Here is a 26,759-nt window from a genome sequence, read left to right as displayed (position 1 = left end):
GTGAATCTTAGACCAAATTTTATCCCATAGAGTGAAGGACCAAATTTGAGACAAATCTTTTTCCCAAGCCAACTCAACTCTAGATTTGGTACGCTCAGTAGAAGATTGAATAGACTTATAGAGAAAAGAAGCAGAAGGGGATTGGTCAAGGGCATTAGAAACAGGAAGGTATGTTATAGGGATATAGTTAGTAGCAGGGAGTGAAGAAAGGTATTGGGTAAGGGAAGGAATCAGTGATAAATATTGTGTACGAGAAGAGGATGGCAATGAAAATTGTGTTTGGAGGTCTTGGAAAGGAAGAGGTTGAGTACCGGAAAGAAGTTGAGAGATCCATTTTAAACCAAGAGAATGCCAGGTTTTCCAATATAATGAGCGATTACGAATTTTGAGGTGTTTATTATGCCAAATAGGTTGGGTATGAGTAGAGGAAGCAGAAGGGTAAGAGGATAGTAAGTAAGGTTGAAGAAGAGAGCGGGAATGAGAGATAATGGGGGAACGAAGAGACGCTACATTAGAGGAAAAGGAAAGAACCTCACTAAAGTCAAAAGGATGAAGGAAAGAAGATTCTAACGTCAGCCAAAAAGGGGGATAATAAGGAAGATCCGAAGAGAGCCAACGCAAGGCTTGCTTTAAGGAAAAAGCGTTATGATAAGACTTAAAACTAGGAAATTTGACTCCACCCAGGGATTTATCTTTTTTCAAAGCAGAAAGGGCTATTCGAGATTTCTTACCTTTCCACAGAAATTTTAGCAGAATAGAATCTATCGACTTGAAGTAATGGTCTGGGATGCGAATGGGAATCATGGAAATGGAGTAAAGTACTAGAGGTGCTAGCATCATTTTGATGGAGTCAAGACGACCCCACCAGGAAAGGAAGAGAGGATTCCAACGATTGATAGATGCAGTAAGCTTACTAGAAAGAGATTCGAAATTGAACTTAAGAGTGTCTGAGAGACGAGGAGCGAACCAAACACCTAGATATTTAATCTTAGAGGGCTGCCAGGAAAAGCCAGAAGTATCAAAGAGATGTTTTTGACAGAGAGGGTTCAAGGGCAAGATTTCGCATTTATCAATATTAAGACGGTAACCAGAGACATTAGAGAAGGAGGAAACTTGATTTAGAAAGGAAGGTAACGTTGATTGAGGGTCTGAACAATAGAATAAAATATCATCCGCATATACAGATAATTTAACTTGGTGTTGAGAGCCATAGTGAAAACCAGAAATATTTTCATCAAGTCTAATCTTAGTTAAAAAGGGTTCTAAAGCTAAAATAAACAAAAGAGGAGATAGAGGGCATCCTTGACGTACACCCCTTTGGAGGGGAAAATAATCGGAAGTCATACCGTTTGCAAAAATTGAAGCATGGGGACTAGAATAAAGTAAAGAAATAAGAGAAATGAATTTAGGTGAGAAACCGAACCAACGAAGAGCTTGAAACATAAAGTCCCATCCTATTCTATCAAAAGCCTTCTCGGCGTCAAGAGAGATGGCAGCTAATGGACTAGAAAGGGAGGGGGCCTTACTCAAAATGTTAAAGAAAACACGAGAGTTATCTGACGATAAACGGCCTTTAACAAAGCCAGATTGTTCAGGGCCAATAAGTTCTGGTAATAGAGGATCCAATCTAAGAGCGATAATTTTGGCGAAAATGTTATAATCCGTGTTTACCAGGGAGATGGGGTGATAGTTTTTACATAAGGTATGATCTTTGTCTGGTTTGGGAATTAAACAAATTAATGCTTCTTGAAAAGTTCCTTGGGAAGATCCGGAATCCACAAAGGATTGGAATAATAGGAGTAGTTTAGGGAGGAGAAGGGAGGAAAAGTGATTGTAGAATTCAATGGTGAAACCGTCAGGCCCAGGCGCTTTACCACGACGAAGGACAGAAACAGCGTGTGAAATTTCAGAGAGGGAAATATCCAAATCCAGTGATTGAAAATCAACATGAGAGGAGCGAGGGGAGGGGATGTCTTGAAAATAAGTAAGAAGATCAATAGGATCAGGACTAGATTCAGGAGTGTATAAAGTTTGGTAGAAGGAAACAAATTGAGTTAATATGTCCTTGTCTTTAAACAGAGAAACTCCAGCCGGACCTTGCAGAGATTCAATTTTTGTACTTTCTTTTCGTATCTTGAGATAATTGGCTAGAAGTTTGCCCATTTTGTTTTGACCTCCATAATAGCGAGAGTTGCATTTAAGGAGAGAGTTTGATGCTGCATTTGTGGTAAATTTATTAAAATCAAATTTGGCAGATATAAGCTCGCGAAGGGAAGATTCAGAGTTAGAATTATAATAAGCATATTCTAACTTTTTAATTTTATCTAAAAGTTGAGTTGACTTAGAAATTGATCGCTTTTTCTTTTGAAAAACGAAATTAATGATAAATCCCCTAGCAGCCGCTTTAAATGAATCCCACACCATGACAAATGAAGATTCAGGGAGATGATTAAGTGTAAAAAATTCAGTGGTAAAAGCTGTAAATTGAGTGCAGAAATTGGAGTCAAGGAGTAAAGAGTTATTAAATCTCCAACGTCCTGAGTGAGGAGAGAAGGGAATAAGATCAATATCAACAAAGACGGGAGCATGGTCTGAAATTAAGATGGAACCGATGTCTGAGTGAAGGGCAAGTTGTGCTAGGGGTTTGCTAAGAAAGAGGTAATCAATACGAGATTGGGAGTGATGGGTGGGGGAATAAAATGTGTACTCTCTAAGGTCAGGATTACATAATCTCCAAATGTCAACTAAAGCGTTATTTCGAATAGATGTAGTAAATTGGGAATGCATTTTGGAGGGAACAAACTTAACTCTAGAATTCCTGTCTAAAAAGGGGTCTAGGACTTGATTGCAATCACCACCGAAAATAACATATTGTTCATCGAGTGTAACAAGTTTGTCAGAAATAGCAGGCCAAAACAATTTATCAACCCCTGTAGGAGCATAAACATTGAAAATAACTATAGGTATTTTATCAATAAGAAGATTTACAAGAACCCAACGACCATTAACATCACATTCTTGAGATATAACTGAAACTGTTAACTTTTTATGACACAATATAACAGTACCATTTTTCTTACCCAAAGCAGGAGAGTGAAAAAGATGTTCCACCCAGCAACGTTTGAGTTTGATAGCCTCCTTTTCCGAAAGGTGGGATTCTTGGAGGAGGGCTACATCAGCTTTAAGCCTACTCAAATGCGTTAGAACTCGTTGACGTTTAATGGGGTTATTTAACCCCTTAACATTCCAAGTAACTACACGGAATATAAATCAACAATAGAATGATATGAAAGAAAAGATGGAGTAAAAAAGTGAGTCGAGAAGATAAGAGAGTAGTAGCAAGAATGTAAAAATAGAGTATGTAAGAGAAATAAATCAAGAGAAAATAGTGAGAATATAATAAGGAAAAGGGAGAGAAAAGAGTAAAGAAAGAAGATAGTAAAAGAAAACAGTAGAAAAAATAGAAAAATGTGAGAAGAATGTAGAAACATACCAACAGATACAGAACGAAGAATGGGGGATGACGACGCCAGAAGAAGACGACATCGACAACGGAAACTCACGCCACCGAACACCTGAGGAACCAGCAGAGGACCGAATTGAAGGGATGCATAAATACACCGGGGTGAAGAAATAGGGGAAGAGGATCTGTAAGAAGACAAAATTTAAGAGGGATGTTAAAGAGACATATGAAATACAAAATACATAAACTGCACAATACTAGGGCAAAATATAGTCAGCAGGGAAGAAGAAACAAAAACAAGATACGGTAGGGTAACAGAAAGGCAAACAAGTTAGTCTAGCATGGTGAAACATGGGTGTTTAAACAGCTCTTGCAGTGTCCATGCTGTCGGTCTCATGATGACGAAGAAACTCTTGAAGGACTTGTGGATCTTCGAAAGTTGTTGTCTTATCTTTATAGGTCACCTTGAAGAGACATGGGTGAAGCAGTCCAAACCTGGCACCGAGAGCTCGCAATCGTGGTCTCAAATCAAGGAACTGTTTCCGACGATCAGCTGTCACTTTAGCTATATCCTGAGAAAGATATAATCGGTGACCCTCCCATATAACTTGTTTTTTAGCTTTTGTTGCTGAAAGTACTTGAAGGAGGTCAGTATATTGTAAGAACAGCATGATGACTCCGCGGGGTTTGGTGGAAACTTTAGGACCAAGTCTATGTGCATGCTGAATGTTAAGTGAAGAGGAAGGAGGGAGATCCAAAATTTTCGGTAAAAAGGTTTGGAAAAAAGCAGTTGGATTGGATCCTTCTGTAAGTTCAGGAAGTCCATAAAGGCGTAGGTTATTTCTACGATTACGATTTTCTAACTCCTCTGTCTGCTTTCTCAGGAGAGAGACATCCTTCTCCAGCAGCGAAATTTTAGAACATGAGGTTTGAAGAGATTCTGTGGATTGCTCCACCAGAAGAACCCGCGATTCAAGAGTAGACCATTTGTCGTGAAGAAATTGCAAAGTCTTAGTAGTCTCAGCCATGAAGGGTTTGAGCTCACGAATTTCCTTAAGAATAAGATCCATAGATGCCGAGTGCGACGAAGAGCCTGGGGAGGGAGGATCCTTTTTTAGACGCTTCGTTGAACCAGGTTGCAAAAGCTTACTTGAGGGAGTAGCTTTAGGAATTGTTCCAGGGGTTACGTCCGGCTTAAGGGAAACAGGATCATCCATGTTCTGAGTCGTGGAGTCAGAATCTGAGGATTGACGTGGTTTGGTCTTAGAAGCAGTAAGCTGGAGGGTACGCAGCTTCCCCATAAAAGGCAGGGGAGAAAATATCAGTGCCACCACAGACCCCAGAAAAAAGATTTTATAAATAATATGCGAGGGAAACGCCCTGCGATGTGGCACTATTGAATGCGTACAGGAAATGCGCCCAACAATGCTGAGATAAAGTCAAATTATGCAGATTGGTAGTTGTACAACACACTGCTCCTTCACAGGAGAACTTCCATAAATAAATATTGTGCGCCAAATAGAATATCGCAGTAAGTCAAGAAACAGTAAATCCAAGTGCATGGACAAGGACAGCAATGAAGAGGATACGCAGTATATCCAGGAAGTCAATATGGTAATGGAATCAATGTTTGTGAGGAAGATTACTGCAGTGGCAATGCGCAGTGAGAAACTCTGTGGTAGACTTGCAAGTGTTGCGCATGTTGAACTGCGATGGGAAGAGGCGCCATTCAGGAAGATGAAGCGTGAATTGCTGAGGCAGAGTGAAGGTAAATGGCGCTTGCACGTCAAAATATAAAAAAGGAAGGCTGCAGCTGGAGAGGCATTCTGCAATGTGTGCAGACCATTGAGGCAAGAGGCTGATAGTAAAGGAGGCACTGAGGCATAAAGCGGCAATTGCCGGTCGAGGAAATATCGCGGCAGAAAGAAAGAAAATGGCGGCCGCCGAAATAGCGAACCGGGTCACTGTGGAAAGGAGCGCATGTCGCTGGAGTAGAGGGGAATGGCACAGATCCTCCTGCTCACCTCATGTTCCGACACCAAAATCTGTGTGTGGTGTCCGTAATTGTCCAGTATACGCGGAGATAACTGCCGGCGCCGGTGCTCGGTCAGCGTTGCTCCGACATCAAGCCGCCATCTTGTGCGGCGCTCAAGCCACGCCCCCCCACCAGCATCCCAGGCTTTAAACATTCAATGCAAGGTGTAATGACGTGTATATGTGAATAGAGTCCTATCAACAAGCATCTAGGATAGTGTTGAAAGCATTACACCAGACTTTTGGAAAACATGGAATGCAGAGACACTTAGAATGCTGCAAAAGGTTTTTACCAAGTTCAACAAAGATTGGAGTGATATTGTTTGTATTTCAAGTTAATCAGCTACATATATATATAAAAAATTAAAAAAAAGTTGGCTGATGGCCTGTCAAAATCGTTACCTGAGCTGAAGTGCTTCCCTGTAAGAGAACCTTACCACCTGCTAGATGGTATGCTGAAAGCATCTTTACAATCTCCAGAGTTAATGAAGCATGCTTTTGACTTTTTAGTCCATTCTGGTGCAATGTTTTGTTATGCGCGGCAACTAAAATGAAAATATTTCTCATTTTGTGCATTGTATGGCATCAAAGAAAGAGTCATCCCAACTGTGGTGTTTAGCTGGAGGTTCTCAATCCTAGAAGTCGTGAATTTGAAATCAATGAAGCCTAACTGTGGTACTCTGCACAAGTTCTAGATTCCTTCCATAAAGGAGAATTTTCTCCAGACTTTCAGAAGTGCTGCTTCCTTTTTAACTGCTTCAGTAACTCTGAGGGCACTTGCGTCCAGTTCAAAGCATTTGTTGCAGAACCTGCCCCAGAGAATCCAAATCTCAGGTGCACCAATATTGGCATGGAGAGCTATGTCAGTGGCCAGAATGAGCAAATTGTGTACTGGTTATTTTGGCATTGCCCCTCTCAAGTAAGCATGAGCGAATTTTGCGGATCTCGCGTTCGCGAATTTTGCGGATTTGCGGATTCGCAATCCGCAAAATCCGCGAATTCCCGCGAATTTGCGGATTTTTTTTTTTTTTGTGTTCGCCCGTGTTTCTGCCAGTTCGCGAGGGTTTTTACAATTTCGCAATTTGCGAACTTACCTGTCGGGTCGCAAGTTTTGCGAACTTGTTGTTTCTACGTGTCCAGCCTGTTTGGGACACTCTTCTTCATCACTGCCACTCTCTGTCACCACTGCCACTCTCTGACTACTCATGCCACCCTCTGGCCCACCCATGCCACCCTCTGTTTCATCACCACACCCTCTGGTTGTCCAGTGTACATTATTTTCGGCAAAGCAAAGCACACCTTCCCTGCCTCAAGTGACCTGAATTAATTTGGGGCTGATTAATGTGTCACAGAATATTTTTTTAGCTGGCACCTGCTTCCTTAGTGCGCCCTGATTAGTGATCTTTTGCACTTGCTAAGTGCTTTCATTGTTGCAAAATTAGTTACAACACCTGCCCTGCCCCAACTGACAATAATGAATTAGGGGCTGATTAATGGATTTTAACTTCCAGCCTGGCTCCTGCTTGTCTCCCTTAGCTGTAATTCAGGACCTTTGTGGCATATGTGTAACTATTCTGAGGTTCAGAGCAGGGTCACATAATAGTTTCAACTGGCAACTGAACTCTGGAGGGGCCCCTCAGGAAGCACTACAGGAAATGGCTACTAATGATGAGCCTGAACTTTTGAACCTGGTAAGTAGTTACTTTCAGTTTTGCTAAGATCGTATTTCTGCAATTTTGCACTTATTCGCACTTATTCGCGGGGCGCGAACTCACGCGAACAGTGCGAGCAGTGCGAGCAAAATCCGCTGCTCGCGGATTTGCGGATTTTGCGGGAGATTCGCGAATCTCGCGGATTGCGAATTTCCCGAAAATCCGCAAAATCCGCGAGCGGAACGGATTTTCCGCCCATTGCTACTCTCAAGTGACAATATTGTGACAGTCTTTTCATAGGTAAAATTTTACATGGGAAGGAAAGAGCCAGCGCGCATGACCAAAGACTCACTGAAGAAGTATTGTATGGTGTACTACAATAATTTTGATTTGCGAAAGTGAACCTTGTGTACACTGTACACAAACTGTCTATATACCATGCACTATCAATGCAGAACGCAAGCAATAATAAAAGAAAAATGTTCCATAAATACTGGAAAAACACTGTTTTTGATCTTTTTAATGACGCAGAAATGTGTAACCACTGATAACCACCGTTATTTAAGGTATTGAAATCACTTGAATACACTGAAAAACCCTCACCAGAATTTACCGACAATAGAAACTGAAAACAAGAAAGCCTTCAAGTAACCTACAGGATCGGTCAGTTAAGGTGTTTTTCTTTGTCTGACAATCTGAGTGCACAACAGCAATCTAACTGCAGGCAAGTCCTAAGTCAGTTTGCTTAGCTCTTTTCTTTGACAACTGTTCAGACATAATGGTGTACTGGTGATGTGGACACTGGTGGCAGCTTCTCCGCCAATAACAAGTTATATAGATTGTCAGACACAATCAAAGTTTGCTTTAAGAAGGACGTTAGGAAAGATGCTGGAGGTGATTAAACCCTCTGACAGTCCCTGGGCTAGTCCAGCGATACTGATCCCCAAACCTTATTCTAAAGGTTGAATATCTCAAATGAGGTTCTGTGTGGATTGCATGGGTGTAAATCCAGCCACTAAAACTGATGCTCACCTGATCCTAAGAGCAGATGAATTAATTGACAATCTGGGTGCAACCAAATTCCTAAGTACTTTTGATTTGACATGAGGGTACTGGCAGATTGGATTCACCCAGGAAGCAAAGGATAGGTCAGCATTTTTGGCCAGAAAGGGCCACTTCCAATTTAAAATGATGCCCTTTGGGTGGTAGAATGCACCTTCCACCTTCCAAAGGTTGATGAATTGAGTTCTCTCAAGCCTGTACCACTTTAGTGCAGTATATCTATAGGATGTAACTGTTTTTAGTTCCACCAGGGAGGATCACCTGGTCCACCGGAAGGAAATGTTATAGGCCTTGCATCAGGCAAGCCTAACTATCAAAGCCAGTAAGTGCCAGATAGGGCAGAGCTCGGTTGTGTTCTTGGCACACTTTGTAGGTGGAGGCCAAGTCCAACCCTGCAACCCAAGATCCAGAATATTCTGGAGTGGGAAGCTCCCGTAACCTAGACTCAAGTCAGGGGATTTCTTGTTTTGAATGGGTATTACAGGAGGTTTGTAAAGAGTTATGTGAGACGAGTTGGCATAATGGCTAGGGCGAGCGACCTCAAATCTGGGGAACAGGGTTCATGTCACAGCAATGGCGCTGAACATCCTGTGATTCTGGGCAAATCAATTCATCTCTCCATGCCTAAAAAAAAAAAATGAAAATGTCCTCATGTAATGCAACTGATGCTTCTGTAAAGCGCTCTGATACCCGATACCTTGGGGTCAAGTTTGCGCTATATAAAACTCCTTAAAAATAAATAAATGCACAAATAAATATATTGTGACCCAAATTACTGAACCTACCTCCTAGAAATAGCCTAAGGAGGTTGTCTGGACCACAGGATGCCAAATGGCTTTTGGTCCCTGAAGAAGCTGAGACCCTACTTATTTGATGGCTGATGAAGATTAGAGGGGACAACTTCAAACTGTTGAGGTGGCCCATTTCCCTAAAGGGGCTCATGAAGGAAAGTACCTTTTTTGCATGGTCGCCCCCCCCCGAGCGTTTGCTCCAATGCTGATGTTATGACTCTGAAAGCCTCTCTCCCTAAAAGCATTATGTTTAATTGGCATCCACAATTGACAGGACTTGTACCCCCTTTATAAGTCCCTAGAATATGCTACCAGTGGTACCCTGGCCATGGGTGATAAAGGGGTCCCCAGGGCTTGCAGCACTGTTTATGCCACCCTGAGTGACCCAAGCAATCTACTGACAAAAGGCCTTCCATTGCAGACAGTAGGATCAGTGCAAACTACTCCAATTCAACATTGCTCTCACCATGTCTACCAAAGTCAAAGCACTGATTTAAATATATGTAATCACCCCTAAGGAAGGCCTACTAAAGCCCAAGAGGCAGGGTGCATTATAGTAAAGGTGTTGGCATGCAAGTTCAACTTAATATGTCCCTGCAGTGGCCTTTACCATTAAAAGACATTATAAGTAATAGATGGTCCTTAGGATATCATAGGATGGCCCCTGGGCAAACCAGAGACTGGCAGCTCCATTATGATATTGCCTTAATATGTAATGTTTGGTATCAAACAATGTGCCTTCTCACCTCTTGCATTAATCTCATGTTGAGGGGATGTGGCATGCACCTAGGTAGCTACCTTAGAGGTTGCTCACCAGGTTGCCCCAGGTCCTCTTAGCTCCGGCTGGCAGCCCACAATTGCTGCTGCCAAGACAGGATTCTGACCTCCTGCCAGGAATTGTGATCACTCCCAGGAGTCAGGAGCAAAGGCATGGGCAGGAAGGCTAGTGAATTGGCACATCAAGGAATTGAGCTTGAAAGGCTACACCACCTCTGATATGCATCGGGCAGACTCCCAAAATTGGAAACAGCCCTGCCCCAGGCACATTTGCACTCAGGCAGGCAGGAAATTAGATAGGTATGAGTGTGTACACCCCTAAAAGACTATCCAAACCTCCAAGGTGGGATGCCAGGTCTGTACAGTAAAGGAAGACTTCTGCCATTTTTAAAATGGTGGAAGTAGTGGGTTCTGGGTATAAAGGGTGACCTAAACACCCGAATGTAGTCACCTCAGGGGTGGATTAGCTACTGGGGCAAGCAGCCCATTGGCCACTTGCAACCACACCCCAACTTCCCTAAAACTAGGATTTAAGAGCCACCCCTGACACAAGAACCACAGTTCTGAATCAAAATGCATAGAGGAGGAGAAGAAGAGACTCATGTATACTGCACCTCACAAACCAAAAGAGGGATACTCTGCATCTGTGGTAACACTCCTCAAATTGCCTGATTGAGTCTTGTCCTAGGCTACCTCTTGGTTGCCCCAGACAGAGGGACCCCTGTGAGAGCCTGAAGCAATCTCAGCCTCCCTGGACTAGTGGCACTAGTTCCATTTCAAACTGCAGGTAAAACAACGCTCCTGACCAGAGAATCACTGGCCATTGGGCCCTCCAAGGGATTGCCCAAATCCAGATGGTCTAGTGCATTTTGGGGACTATATTCCTACCTTTCACAAAGATCCAGGCAGTTTCTTTATTCCCCAGGATCATCGGACAATAAAGCACCTTTTTTCATAGGTTTCTGATGCCAAGATTTTTGGTCGCCAGTCTGGCAATCAGCCCCTACACTCGACACTGCACTTAGAGGGAACTGCATCAGAGCTTTGACTGACATCAGCCTCAACCCCTTTGATATGTTTTTGCATCCTGTTCCCCAAAGCACCATTTAAGTGGTAATACGCAGCTCTCCCGTTGCCCCGGTTCAGCACTAGGGCCAGCCAGGAAAATTTTGCACCCAGGCTCCACGGGCTAGGTAAAATTGAACTGAATGTAGTGGCTTGGTCCTGGGACTCGCATCACCTTTACCGTACTTGGGTGTCACACAACTCGACCTGTAAGTGACAGATGGTCATCACCACTTTTTCCAATAACCACAATGCACATTTTCTACAGTTTCAACTGCTCTACAGATTTAAATAAAAAATGATATGTGCCTTTAAAAGTACACCTTTGGCTGGACCATTTATGTAGCCAAAATTAGAAGTGCTGAGTAAGTGAAGGAAGTGTATAGTCTCAAGACATAATTTGTGCAGTTGCTTTGCAACTAGGAGTTTAAGGACATTGTACATTGTTGCACAGCTAAGGATGGAAAAAAATAAGTCTATCGAGGTGTGGTATGGAAGAAGTGACGTAGCAGGCCTTTGAAGTAATTTTTGTCTTGTTGGCGCTTATTAAAAAGCCCCTTGCGCAGCCAGTTTGTCTCTTTTCTCCATGTTAAAAGTGACGCACCGGCAGCGCGAGGGTCTTCTAAATAAGCCCCTTTTTGTTTAACTTTGGGCCTACTAGTCCTCTGTTCTAAAGCCCGGAATGCCTCTGCCTCTGTATTTTGTCTCACTGTGTTTTCCTTTGGGCCTACTGTCATAAACGTCAACATTTTAAACTTGTAAAATAGGAGATTTTGAAAACAAAATCTGATAAATGTATTTTCTCAATTGACTACTATTGAGTAAGGGACTGAATCAGATCGTTTGGCATGTATGCCTACTGTACCTCTGCCCTAAAGCCTGACTTGCCTGTTTGCTACAGCTCATTTCTTCACATTGTGTTTACTTTTGGGCCTACTGTGCCTTCACCAAAGAGCCTGACTTGCCTGTATGCCATTGCACATTTCGTCTTGAGTTTACTTTTGGTCCTTCTGCTACTCCTAAAGCCCAAGTTACTCCACACTTTAGGTGTTATTTCTTGTGAGAATCAGACAGAACCAAAATTGTCTGCAAAGGTGAACAGGTGTAGGTCTATGGGTAGGTATGTAGGTAGTGGCTGCAGACAAAGGATAACTCTATGGAAGATGCAGATGATATTCATAAAAATAGTGTAATCTAGCATTACAGCAAGAGGATTGGTTAAAGAAAGTCCAAAGAAATGACATTTGGAAACAATTAAAGTAGAAAATAACCAGTAGATAGATTCCTGGTATTGATATTGTGAAATCGTTCATTAACTGTAAATTCATTAAATGGATTCATTTAAAATGCATTGCTTTGGGTAGATCAAATTATTATTGCATCGATCCATGAAGAACATTGAGGTAGGAGTTTATCGTGAAGTGTGAGATAGATTTTAACTCCTAGGAAAGGGTGAAGTTACCGAACAGGTTGTTAGGGAGTGAAAAGTGTTGCAGTTCAAGGCTATTACCTATAGAGTCAACAGAAGCTCCTTGTAGAGTTTGGGGCAGTTGACCTTAGTAATAATCTATCCCTTTAGTGTTTAGAGGAAGAGCAAATATCATATTATCCTACTAGTGGATAATTGTTCCAAGTGGATAGAAGTAAGTAGAGTAGTAGTAGGGTAACATCAAAGTTGGGTAACATTAAAGGTTCTCACATGATTTCAGGATGGGCATTTGCTTTTGGCGGTTTGACAAATCAGTTACTAACAGGCATGTTGTCCTTTTAAAATTAGAATATCTGTCCTGGCAGATCCTTTAACATTATTGTACAACACTTGATAATCCCCTGTTCAAATGTTTGGTAGAATGGTTCATTAAGGAGAGCATGCCACTGGTTGTACTAAGTGGTCTGGCTACCCAAGAGGAGGGGGATTTAATTTTGTGGGGATATGATTTAAGGCCTAATAGAATAAACAATAAGTTCCCCTGGTAGCCCTCTCTCTGGAATACCGATCCATTCTGCATGCAATCAGAGCCATATTCTGCTACCAGGAGTTCCCTTTCTTAAGTGATCTGAAGCAGCCATTATGTGACATATTACCACTATATAACATTGTTTAAATAAGTAAATACACAAACTTTCTTTGTGAATGTTGCCCTAAATAGGATCACCTCTGCTAGAAAGTGTTACAATCCCCTTAACCAATCACCTGAGCACAGAACCTCCCACTGTCCACCCAGCAAGACCAAAGAGAAATCATCATCACAATTAACATCCTGAAAATCAGCAGGAAATACATACCAGATCCCTAGCAGAAGTATCACAGGAAAGTAGCAGATTTATTGAGGAATCGAAAAATGACCAAGAAGATTTCCCAAAGATAAGGAATAATAAAAACACAGCACTCCTCCAGTACTAAAATTTTATATTTTATCATATAGGTGTTCCTTAACTCAAACTAAATGAGCAGAATAATTTTGGTAAAAATGGGAAACAATATATGTAATTTATACCCACACTTTGTGAACAAGATTTAAGGGCCTTGTTATGGGTCTGGTGGATTGTGTCCCAACATTCACACCCCTTCATCCAGAGTTAGTGATAACGGACATCAGTTCTGGGGGCGAGGTGAGGCAGGGAGGGGTGGCTAGAGGTGAGGCAGAAACCTTACCCCCTTTCATGCTTTTGCAGAATACATGCAGAATTGGTGTTTTTCTTGTGGATTCCTTTTCTCCCTAAGGTATGCCCATGGAATGTACTTGCTTTCAGCAGGCAAACCAACAGGTGAAACACCAAAAACGTGTAATTCCAATGGGGTGAGTACCTTCTATTCCAAGCCTCATTAGGAACACTGGGGACACTCAGAATATGGGCCGAAGGAGGGGTACAAAGAGATTTTCTTTACTCTCTATTGTCATAAGTGATGAGACTGCCTGCGAAGCTCAGTCAAGCTGTGCTTTAACCTCATGCGCGCTGGCGGAATTCCGCTCCTGCGCTGAGATTTTTTAAAACGCATGTTATGTGACGAGCTGGGCTCGTCATCAGCGCGCGAGGAGGCTACGCCATGACGAGCCTCAGCTCGTCATCAGCGTGGAAGGGATTAATGAGTTACTGCTAAGACAACTTTAATTATGTGGCTATAAATGGCCATCATTTGCAGCAGGATTGACTACGTTATGTGTAGGGTCTGTGAAATTTGTGCAATTCGCTTTTGTTTAACATTAAGACATTTTAGAAAACTGGCATAAATATTATACATAATTGCATAAAATGCAAAGAAACAGAATGTCAGCCTTACTTTTAGCACAAAATATGTCCTCACAGGGGTGCATTTTATGCTAAAAAAAAAACAAAAAACCCCCACAAACAACAGTGATGCGTTCTGATTAATCACCTTGTTTGTGTGAGCTTGCACCACATTTTGACTGCCAACGGTGCATTATCATGTGGCGTGGAGTAATATTATACGTGCAATTACACCAGCATAATGGAAATGTTGCCTAGTTATGTGCAAAAAAACACATTCTGTGGCAGTATTTTATTGCTATCTTCTTGTTTTAGTAGAGGGTACACATTGGTTCAAAGGGATTCCAACGCAATGCCAAATAAAACGTTTTCTTTAAGAAAGAATAACATAGGCACTCACCAAAACCATACAACTCACTGTAATCAATGAAAATACATCCATACCTCACTTTTCATGATCATGAGTGCATATATTTATTTATAATCCATTAGCATTCTGACAATGTTGACAAACGTTCGTCAATATTTACATGACTGCCACTGGACTGAAAAAGAGTATAAAATAGCGTGAGTATGTCTAATTTGTTAATAATTTGGTAAGAACGGCAAAGTTACAATTTCAAAATAACAACTATTAGCTATTTATGAAAACTATTTTAACAATATAATGTTCACAGTTTTATTAAATTATTTTTTATTATAAGTCCACAAAGGCCCGACTTAAGTGGTTGCCCTGCGTTCTACGTCAAAGAATGCTACACCATCAATAAAGTGTGAATTCACGCTCAGGCAATACAAGGTTTGTGAGCCCATCCAAAATTAATTGTCCAGGCTATTTTATTCTTTAATCTCTCTTCTCCTATGAAAGATACACATGGAACTTTTGCCACATGTTTTCACCATTTTTCATTACCTTCTGCAAGTAGGTCTGGGTGACAAGCCCCTTGACTCATGGCAATGCAGGAGGCCAGGGGTGTGTATTGGCACATTTCAAACTTTTTAAAGACTTTTCTGCACCAAATTCCCTCATAGCATTACATTGCTCCAGCAGGCCGGCATCATTAAATAGATTTTAATCCATTCTAGGATGGCCGCCATGCATGTGCATGCAATCTCGATGGCCAACTATGAATCATATGTCCTCAAATGAAGGATAAACCATTTCAATATGGTGACAGCATACACATGCATGAACAGCAGTCGCCTGTGATAAAAGCATTGGAAAGGCAAAGAGGTCTTATTGGCAAGACTTGTTTCTATCTTTGATATGTCTATTACATGAAGAGAAAGCATGACACAACAGTATTCAATGGGACTTTAAAGCAGCACAAAGAAAAATAGGCAAGGAGGATTGGGGTTGAAATTGGCAGGTAAAAGGTACTACAGAAGATTAATATATGGAGTGAAAAGTTATGGAAAATAGCAAAGTGGCATGCTTAAATCAACAATGTAGCTTAGAGGATGACAGCAACATAACAGAAGCGATTTATCACCAAACTAAGCAAAAATAAGGAAGTCTGAGAGGGTGCAAGAACACTGGGCACATGAGTGGTCTCTCTTGATAAAAGACAAACAACTGATCTGTTTGGTCCTGGAATTAAAACTACAGCTAGCAATTTATTGTGGGAGTTCACAATCTGGGATTGTCCTTCATTTGGAAAATGTATTGAAGCACGTTTGCAGGGAAGGTTTTTCAAAACAGTTCTCCACCCAACGTGCCTTGTCAGGAACTCATGCAACCTTTTGACAGAAGATATCCTCATAAAGATTTTGAATGAACAAATAGTCTTCCAGGACAATAACATACATCTTTTCACACAGCACTAATTTATCATTGACATTCTTGAATGTCAAGACTGTGTGAATGGAATAGTTGTTTAATGTTTTTGCTTACCTCAACATCTTTCTTTTTTTGTTAACAGGACTAGAGAAGATTAAGCCTCTCGTTACCACCAATAATGGACAACTCCAGGGAAAACTATTCAGCGTTAAAGGATCATCCCAAAAGATCGAGGCCTATCTTGGAATTCCTTTTGCAAGGCCCCCCGTAGGACAACTAAGATTTTCTCCACCGCAGTCTCCAGAACCCTGGAACAATATCAGAGATGCATCTGCTTACCCGCCACTGTGAGAAAATCACTTTTATGTTTTTTGTTGCACAGAATTACAGTGGACAATATTAATTTAGGCATTAAGTGGAGGGCAACAACATTTCAAGAGTGCAAAATATAGGGTAGAAATTTGGAAGTCTGGGGATGAAGGGGGTAATTACAAGAGATATAGAAAGAAGTTGTAATTAAAGATACAAAGGGAGCACACGTGTAATCTTTCCCTATTTCCCATGCTATTTATAGAAACTACAGTTGCAAAAGCTAGTATCTGTTCATACTCCTTTTCTTCCAACAAGGCTAAAAGTAAGCACCCCCAAAGCAGCCCCTAGCTTCTTGCCCTACAAGAGGAAGTGTTCAGTACCCAGCGGAAAGGTTTTTAAAATCACTATATTTGTGTGTATGGATGTGCGCATTCAACGCAATACATATGTATCAAATATTTTGTAGGAGAGCAGCTGGTACATAACAATAGCAGATGAGGGGAAAGAGAATGTGTGTCGAAATTTGCATTGTACATATCATCAGAGGGCTAAAAGCTGATAAGGGCACAGCAGGTTTTAAATGGAATCTAGAAAAGAATGTAAGGCAATGACACAGGGCTTGCAGTAAGATACAATCTCTTGTTTATGTCACATATTGCTTTGCTGCAGTGTCAGTAACCTTCAAAACACCAACATAAGGAACTACAAGTTATCATGCATGTAAGTGAAGGGAAAAGAATGCCCATTAAATGAACTAATGATTGTGTTTTTGCAAACTAACCTGAGCACAAAACCAACCAAAATATAAAAGTAAATCAATTCCTTTTGTAAATATGCACTTGTTAATGATTAGGTTAATATGCGGTTTTGCTTTCATTTAAGATAGTGAAAATATCAATGTCAGAACATCCGAAAGGATCTTAGTATATATTTATTGCCTATCTTTAAATGTTTCTGTTTTTAAAAATTGTACACAAGTAATTGTTTACCCCTTATCGTACTCTCTCTTCAAATATTAATCTTCAAACAAAGAAGATTTATTTTGAGAGATTACCTTATGGTCCAAATATTAATCACACAGTTGTGCTCTTAACTCCGGAGAAACACTAGGTGATCTGATCTGAAGATCTTTTGATATGAAGATTATTAGTATTCCAAAGCATGGGCCATAATCCTGTACCTTACTTTTCCAAATAAAAGCATGGTCATGAGCACCTGGCCCACTCTTATACAATCCTAGGATGTTCTCCTGCCCCCATGCTAGTTACCTGCCCCGGAAGGGTTTGTTGCTGGGAAGCTTTACATCAGTTTCCTAAATCATACAATGTAATGCCACACTCTCCGAACAGGTTTAATGTGAGCCCTTAATCAAGCCCTTACACGTGCCTCACCAACTGATTGCATGGTATCTTTCGCTTTTTCAGGATTTTCAAAATCATATCACTATTGTTCATTCTCCACAGGAAGCACCAGAAAGGGACCAATTGAGTACTATTTATACACCAATCAAACAGTCCTACATGTAGATTCTGTTCTGTGTCTGTCTGATTCAAACATGGGTCACATAGATTCGAATCTACCAGCAGTGTTAAGAAAGGTCAATTACTAATAGGACCTTCAGGCATGTATCCTGGATCCCTATAAGGTCAATATACTGAGTGATTCAGGTGCTTGCAGGGAAGAGTGAGCCTCTACTTTCATTAAATGGAGAATGGATGCAGCAAAAAAGTTTTAACTCACCTGCTACATCTCATGTACGCATTTGTGAAGCAACTGTGGGTGTTAATTCACTCTGTATTAGGATTATCTAACTTGGAAGTAATGTGAGTGGTCAAGTAGGACAAGAGAATAATACTGAGCATAGTGATTGGGTGACTCCCTAAACCTAAAACAAGAATTCAAGGACATCGACTCTCCAGTAAATGTTTCCAATAATAGTAATGACATCATTACATGTTAAACTATCGGAAAATAACCTTATCTATTAATGAGTCTACCATTCTCTTCTTGCATCTATATACCATTATAAATAAAAGTCATGCTTGAACTAAATGTTTGTTATACTGAATCTCATAACAATGTCTCCTCCCTACCCTGTATATCCACAGAATATTGTAAATTGAATTCTGATGTAGTAGCAATCACAAGGTGTTTCATACCTCCAATGAGATGCTGAAGTGCATTTTCTGACAGTAGGTTGCTCCCTACTCTTTTGAAGTGCTGGGATGAAAAAGTATATCTCTCACATAAGGCCTTTGTGAGTAAGGATTTGATGTTGTGCATGAAGACCGATTTGTATCCTTATCATTTTTTGTTGCTGGGCCTTGGCATGTAGTGCGCAAAAAGAACAATTGATGGACAGAAAGCAGAACAATGTCATACATTCACCCCAGTAGAGAGATCTGGGCCTAAATCCACAGTTTTTTTGCTCACCATTCCATTCCAGTTGGACCCAGCCATAGGCAAATCAGTCTTGACCCTGCACCCAATGGGAACAGTCCAGCCCGAACTGCCAGGCCAGGTCCTCCCTGGACTGGAGACAAACATCCTAGGACTGGTTTCGGGCTTTCGGCCCTCATCAGCCAGAATAGCTTGACTCCAGTGGCCTGGAGAGCATGGGACCCACATCTGAGCATACCTGTCCCACTCGGGGTGACAAATGCAAAAAGAACAATTGATGGACAGAATGAAGAACAATGTCATACATTCACTCCAGTACAGAGATCTGGGCCTAAATCCACTGTGTTTTTGTTCACCATGCCATTCCAGTTTGGACCCAGCCATATGCAAATCAGTCTTGACCCTGCACCCAATGGGAACAGTCCAGCCCGAACTGCCAGGCCAGGTCCTCCCTGGACTGGAAACAAGCATCCTAGGGCTGGTTTCGGGCTTTCAGCCCTCATCAACCAGGATAGCTTGACTCCAGTGTCATGGAGAGCATGGCAACCACGTCTGGGCATACCTGTCCCACTCGGGGTGACAAATGCAAAAAGAACAATTGATGGAAAGAATGCAGAACATCCTAAGAAAACATGTAATGTTTCTATTGTGTTAATGTATGAAAACAATATTTATATGATTGATTATATGTTTTCGTTCTAGGTGCTTACAACCATTACATGCTTTAGAAATGCTAAAGAAACTGATGAAAGCAGAAGCCCCAGACTTTGATGTTTCTGAAGACTGTTTGTACCTCAATGTGTACACCCCAGCAGGCAACAAGGAGCATAAGTTACCTGTAAGTTTGAATAAATGAGTACTGATTATTTTACATCAGTTCCATCTATGCACAGGAACAGCACACCATTTTCAAGGTCAACTTCTGTATTTGAAAATTACAGGCAAATTGTGAGGTTTCTCAGTGCATGCTATACAGAGATATTTTTTGTTGTTTGCAAAAAGCTTTTTCAAAGTGAGCAGCTGTCTCTGGCATACACTGCAGTTAGACATATTTATTGCGCTTTCTTTAGTTTTTTTTATCTGACAAAGTAACTTCACCTGGGTTTATGAATAGCGCATAGCAGTAATGAACGGCTGCTAAAACACATACTTTTGTCAAGACAACTGTAACTAAAATATATTATGGGTATTATTACAAATAAATATTTTGCTTTTTCCTACCTGAATAGATGTAAAAGTGAACTTTTTTGCCGCTTACATTTTAATTATCTATATCAGTGCTTTCCAGACTTTTCAGAAATAGGACCCACTTTTTGGAACGATGACCTTTAGTGATCCACTTAAGATTTACTGAGCATGAGGCAGGTGATTTTTTAACAGCGCATTTTTTATTGAAATGATCTTTAAATTTGCAAAGACATATAGTTGTACTGATAAAGCTATATTGCACACAAATAAATGATAATGTGTAGAAATCGGGTCAGTGATTATTTATCATATGTGCATCCCTAAGAAAAGTGTCTTGATCCTATTAAAATCTGTGGGGTATATTTGCAAGGAACCTCGTTAAAATTATCGCTGTTTTAGCAGCAGGAAACTGCCGCTAAAACGGCGATAATGGGCTTGCTAATATGCGTTATAAAATTCCCATAGAAGCCCAGGTTAGATGTGCAGGACATCTAACCTGGGCTTCTATCGGAATTCTATAACGCATATTAGCAAGCCCATGAGCGCCGTTTTAGCAGCAGTTTCCTGCCTCTAAAGCATTGATAATTTTAACGAGGTTCCATGCTAATATGCCCCTGTGTTTCCATCACACTTCAAGAGTGCAAACAATGTGCTTCAATTTTGATTTCCAATGTGTTGATGGTGTACAGTTCATTTACAGGTATTTTTTACATGTTGTTGTATGTTACGAAAAACTTATATTCTGCAGCCTTTTCTTTGAAACTCCTGTACCCCAGCAAGATTGTCACATAATTCACTTAACATTTCTTTCTCAGATGGCAAAGTGAGACACATTTGTAAACATCAATCCCCAGGTTATAAAAATAAGCAGAAATTGGTCAGAAGACACAGCCTGATATTTCGCATTTGCCTTTAAATTGCAGCAAATATGACAAGATAAATACAGAATTTAAAGGCATTTTTATTTATTGCTTGGCTTTTCATGGCCCGTCAAAAATCTGCTCGTGACCTGACACAGTTTGGGAAACACTGATCTATTTGGTAACTGTTTAAATTAATTCCAACTCCTATGTACAAAAAAACAAATCATCTTATTGTAGTTATTACCAGTACTTTAATTGGGCAGGTACTCAGTATCTGCACGTCTTTATTTGGAAAGAGAGAGTACCTGCACTTTTGTATTCCATTTCAAGTATTGTTTTTTTATATTGTCACCTCTGAAACAAGTTGGAGGGCTGCTAAACATGATTTCCTTCTAAAATAAGCCCCGTGCTATAACGAACAGGTGTGTATTGCTCAGGACTGGCCAATGGGTGCACGTCTAACATTTTGTATCAGAACCTTTACAGGGTGAAATGTAACCTCCTAAATAGGAAGTTTCAAGACGGTCAGTGACGTTTGATCGGTGCGGTGATACCGCTCGATTTCACTACAGAAATGGCAACTGTATAAAACCAGAAAGTTCCTTACTTAGAGTACAGGAGCCAGCCTACCCGCAAGGACCATAATTAACGAAAATGGAGTTTTGGTCCTGGAAAGACATCACGTTCTGTGCCACCTGAAGACCTCTCAGTTTTGACCCCTTTCTCCAGTGGCAGCATTTTCACAAAGGAGAGGTTAAGGGTCAGATGACTTGGCGAATTTACTGAGAGTAATCATAGCTCTTTGCTTACTTTATGCTCCTTCTCTTCACTCTTTAAAACAGGTGTACCAATGGCAGTGCTAGGTTTAGCAGTTGCTACTCCTGACTTCCTCTAAATTACATGCATGTTTTCCTATAGTGGTCCTGAATTTTCCTTGGGAGTGTTTCCTGGGCTGGTGCAACTGTTCATGCTTGCAGTTTACATAGTCTGTCTTCTCAGTTGAGGCAAGGCGACATATTTATCAAGGGTTTTGCATCGCACTTGCACCATGCATGTCTTAGTAAATCTGGAGCAATGCAAGGCATTGCAAGTTGCTGCCTTGCGTTAGTCTTCCCCAGGGAGGCGTTCCATATGTAGAGTGTGAATGTTGCCTTGTATTCACCCATGGATTCTAAAGCATTGCCAGATTGATCAAAATTGGTAAACTGGGTGGCATAACAAGGAGAAATATCTTTATTTCGACTCGTTTTTTCTTCTATTTACATGTGCTGCATTCTGCAGCGTGTGTAGGAAGAGAACAAATCCTTAGAGGATTGTTGTTGTGCAGGACCGATCTCTATATTTAAAATTGCAATCCACTGATATCTGCAGAGGGGCGTTATCCTATTAAGCTATCCCAGTGGAATTGCAGCTTCTAACCTGTAGTCCTCTCTGTAGCAGGCATTCTGACTAGTTAGTTTCAGTTTAACTTCCTATTTAGCAGCTGTGATCACTTTGAAAAGGCACAATTCCCTCTTCACTACTAAGTGAAGTTTTAACCTTCCTTCTCCGTGGTCAGCTGATGGTGGTTTCATGAGAGGCTCCTGCATCTATACCGGTGACCGAAGTACATAACCTGGGATTCTTTTTTATTTTCTCTTACCCTGCAGATCAACAAAGTCCTTTCTACCTGCTTGTCGGACGCTGGCTCTCTATATAGTGCAATAAAATAAAGTACACTGTGCAGAGAGTCCACTGAGACCCAGATTGGTATACAGAGACACAGCATTACAATACTAACATTCTATTTGTGGCAGTGTGGGTGAGTAGTTAGGCTTATTGGAGGGTGGTGCTAAGTTTTTGTTGTACTTACAGAGGCAAATTAGACGCACCCTCAAAAATATATCTGAAACGAACTTATAAAAATAACTTTAGACCAAGAACTTCATTCTACAGTAAGTACTTTTAAAGTTATGAATTTTTCAAGTTCACAAAATGAATTACTTTTGTCTGCCATTACGCACCATTGAAGTCAATAGGGGAAGAGAGAAAAATGCATGTAAAATCCCACAGTTGGATTTCAATGTTACCTTCTAAGTAGGTAGTAATGCCAGGCCCAATGTTCCACTAGTGGATTTTCAGGAGCTTACTGCATTCGGCTGGGAACAGGGTGCTGAGGTCGTTGGGAGCTGGTGCTCTACGAAGAAGGGGGCCACCTAAAAACACACTGTACAAGGTGACTTAAAAGTAAGTCTGAGAAGTAACACTTAAGGGTGCAGGCCACAAGGGCCTCAGGACCATGGGAGCAATGATGGTTTGTCAGTACCTAGGCCAGGCAGACTGGGTTCAGAGTAGATAGGTCACCGGGTGGCTTGCATCAGGATGTCCTCACGGTCATGAGCAGGCAGCGTGGAGAGGCGATTTCAGGACAGCTGGGCCTCTGACGAAGTGGGTCTCAGGGGTCTCAGCATCCCTCGAAAGGTGCTTGCTTCCTGGGCAGTTAGAGTCCAGATTGGACTCATCGTCTCAGAAAATACTACAGAGGGTCCTTTAGCCAGGTTTCAGTGTGGCATGACTTGAGTAAGTCCTGCTTTTCCCACATTGGTGAGGAGACAGATCTGACCCTCCGGAGCTACTTTACCATTTTTGGTTCAGGCGCTAGGTCAGAGTCACCAGGGAGCAGCAAGTTGGTAAAACCGGATTCGTCTTTGTCCTTTTCTTCTTTGTGTCCATCGAAACTGAGTTCATGGTCCAGGGATGCAACCTAAATACTAAATTTAGAGTGTTAAGATAAAGGGGAATACAGGTAGTAGCCAATGGGCTACCTACCTTTAGGGTGTCAACATTTTCTCAGTGACCACTTTCTGTGGGAAGGGGCACTACTCTGACCTTAACTGCCTAATCCCCCTCAAACCAAGATGGAGGGAATTAAAAAGGGGGGCCATATCACCTGCCCCACTTTAGGGGTGATGCGGGCTGAATTGGGATCCACCTTCTAATTTACCTAACTTCCTGCCTATCCACCTGCCAAATGTTGAGCAAAAAAGGGGGTTGGCATTCTTCACTAGCTGGAGCTGCCTGGGTCGCATTTCAAAGGCGGCATCACTTAGAAACTTCTCGCCTTGAAATGCCATCCTGTCCTAGGGAAGGTGTGAAGCACCTTCGCCCAGAGTAGGCTTTGTTACTCCCATTTGAGAGTGCTTGCTCTCACCCCCTGAGGTAAGAAACATGTCTGGTAGTAGCAGGCTTGCTAAGACTAGTCAGTGCTCAGTAGGTTTTCAGGGGACACTCTAAAGGGTTTCCTGTGTGCATTTATTATTACATTCGACATTAGCATCAGTGAGTATTTATTAGGTCAAGATATTTGGTACCAAATGTCTTGGTGTACAATGAAGCCATCATGGGGCTAGCAAACTTGTGATGGCCAGTATCCAGCCCCATGTGCTCTCTGTGACTTCCATGGGCACTTGCAATATTCAAGAATGGACTTGATATCGCAGGGTCATACCTGCTCATGCAGATATGTCCACACATGGGAGATGGTGCAGCCTGCATTGGGGCTGTAAGGCATGCAGTAGGGGAGACTTACCTATAATTCATGCACTGTATGGGGCATGGAACATAGGGATGTGTGCCATGTCAACTCTTCAGTTTCCTCTGCACAAAGACATGCATCCTACAATGGCAGTTTGCATGGTCTTGGTGAGGAGTCCTCAGGGTGGCACACTTTGTACTGCAGCCTTAGTGGGACCTCTTCAGTCCCAATGCCCTAGGTGCCAGAGGTACCATTGACTGGGAAGTTATAGAGGTTGCTGAAGTGGTGCCAAATGTGGGACCTATTTGGCAGATTCCAGTACACCTCAGTCAAAGTTCTATCAAACACCACGCAAAAAAGATGCTGGGAGTACGAAAACAGATACCCAGTTTCTCTATTTGCTTATACCACCTGAAATTGCTTCAAAAATCACTCTGTTGTTAACCCTATCAGCTGAACAAACCATGGTTTGCCATATTACTGCAACCTCACTATCTAGCACGTCCTTCTTCTTTTGTTGCTTGTCTCTCCAGAATTCTGAGAGGTGTGACTCGGATAATCTTTTAGCTGCCACACAGTAAGCACTCAATCAATCAAAACACCTTGTATAGCCCAGTTTGTCAACCCAGGGGGGTCTTCAGGTACTGGTGGGCTGTGCAAGCCTCGGTCGAAGAGCCAGGTCTTGAGCTGCTTCCTGAAGTCCTTCAGAGAAAGGGTGGAGTGAAGAGGGAGGTCATTCCAGGACCTAGTGACAAGGTAGGAGAAGGAGCGTCCTCCACATTGACTGTGGCCAATGTGGGAGATGAGGGCCAAAGTGAGGGTGGAGGATCAGAGATATCTTATCCGTCAGTGGAATGTGAGGCAGTAGTTGATGTAGGTGGGTTCAGTCTTGTGGAGAGCTTTGTAGGTGTGAGCGAGGAGCTTGAAGAGTCAGCCAGTGGAGAGCTTTGACCTGGGGGTGATGCTGGTCCTTCTGGGGAGGTAGAAGATAAGTGTAGCTGCGTTCTGGATGGCCTGGAGGTGGTCCAGGGTTTTTTTGGTGGTTCCGGCATAGAGTAGTTACAGTAGTCAAGTCGGCTGGTGATGAGGACCTGGGTGACTGTCTTACTGGTAGAGACGGGTATCCATCAGAAGATCTTGCAGAGCATGCAGATTGTGAGGAAGGAGGAGGAGACAGTGTTAATCTGTTGCTTCATGGTCAGATGGGAGTCTGGAATGATTCCAAGGTTGCATGCTTGTCTAGTGGGGGAGGGGCTGAGTGCAGCAGGCCACTATGTGTCATCCCACGGGTAGGGCTTCTTTCAGAAGATGATGCCCTCTGTCTTATCCGAGTTGAGCTTGAGGTAGTTGGTCTTCATCCAGGTGACAATGTTTGTCATGGTGATTTGGAAGTTGGCCCTTGTGGAGCCAACTCTTATGGATAGCTCAAACTGGGTGTCGTCAGTGTAGGAGATGAGGTTGAGTCTGTGGGTGCGGGCGATGTTTGCCAGAGGTGTCATGTTGATGTTGAAGAGTGTGGGGTGGAGGGTGGATCCTTGGAGTGTGCCGCATTGGATGTCTTTGGGTATGGAGGAGAAGGATGGTAAGTAGATCCTCTGGGTTTGGGTGGAGTGGAAGGAAGTGATCCAGTTTAGTGAGTTACCCTAGATGCCAATGTGGTGGAGTCTGGTGGTCAGAGTGTGGTGGGAGATGGTGTCGAAGTCTACTGAATTTTCGAGGAGGATGAGGGCTGCTCTACCACCTAGGTCGAGGAGGCATCTGATGTCGTCAGTTGCTGTAATCGTTGCAGTCTCAGTGCTGTGGTTTGGTTGGAAGCAGGATTGGGATGGGTTAAGCAGGTTGTCAGTCTCAAGACAGTCTGTGAGCTAGTGGTTGATGGCTTTTTCCAAAACTTTGGCAGGGAAGGGAGGAGCGAGATCGGGCAGTACTTTTTGAGTTCATTGGGGTTGGAACAGGGTTTCTTCAAGAGCGGCTTGATCTCTGCATGCTTCCAGATGTTTGGCATAGTAGCAGTGGTGATGAAAGTGTTGAAGAGTTCAGTGAGAGGGTGTGCAATGGCTTCTCTCCTTCATTCTTAGTTGTGGTGCAGGCAGGGGTCAATGGAATATCAGGGGTGTATGGATTTCATGATAGAGATGGTGCCTCCTGTGGAGAGCTGATTCCAGTCAGTGGTACTGGGGTGGTGGGAGGGACAGGCAAGGGTTCTGAGGTGGTTGAGGCCAGTGGGTTGCGGGTCAGAGTTGAAGTAGATGTCAGCGATTTTGGTGTGAAAGTAGTCTGCCAGGTTATAGCAGAGGGATTGGGAGGGGCGGATCGTGTTCTCAGTGGTGGAGGGGTAGAAAAATTCTCTGAGAATGCAAAACAGTTCTTTGGTGCGGTTGGCACTTGCCTCTATGCAGGTTTTGAGACTTCTTCCTTGGTCTCCCTGAGGTATTGATGGCAGTTGTGGAGGGCGGATATGTAGGAGTAAAGGTTGGTTGTGGTCTTGTTGGCACACCAGGGTCTATCTAATTTCTTGCAGTGTCGCTTGAGGGTCAGTAGCTCTGGGTTGAAACAGCTGACCTGTGCGGGGAGTCTGTTGTCGATTGTGTTCTTCAGGGGGGGTGATGGTATTGGCAGCTGAGGAG

General features: G+C 42.3%; 1 protein-coding gene across 1 annotated transcript in view; it reads left to right on the top strand.

Annotated features, from left to right (window-relative positions):
* Positions 1-26,759, top strand: part of LOC147673983 (fatty acyl-CoA hydrolase precursor, medium chain-like) — a 419,415-nt gene that overhangs the window by 99,458 nt on the left and 293,198 nt on the right. The window contains exons 3-4 of the mRNA XM_086945068.1: positions 15,998-16,202; positions 19,270-19,405. Of these exons, the coding sequence (XP_086801194.1) occupies positions 15,998-16,202; positions 19,270-19,405 (341 nt within the window). The remainder of the gene's footprint in view (positions 1-15,997; positions 16,203-19,269; positions 19,406-26,759) is intronic.

Source organism: Lissotriton vulgaris, chromosome 12 (assembly GCF_964263255.1).
Source record: "Lissotriton vulgaris chromosome 12, aLisVul1.2, whole genome shotgun sequence".
Taxonomy (NCBI): domain Eukaryota; kingdom Metazoa; phylum Chordata; class Amphibia; order Caudata; family Salamandridae; genus Lissotriton; species Lissotriton vulgaris.
Note: the sequence above shows the minus strand (reverse complement) of the source record. Positions and strands in the feature narration are given on the sequence as shown.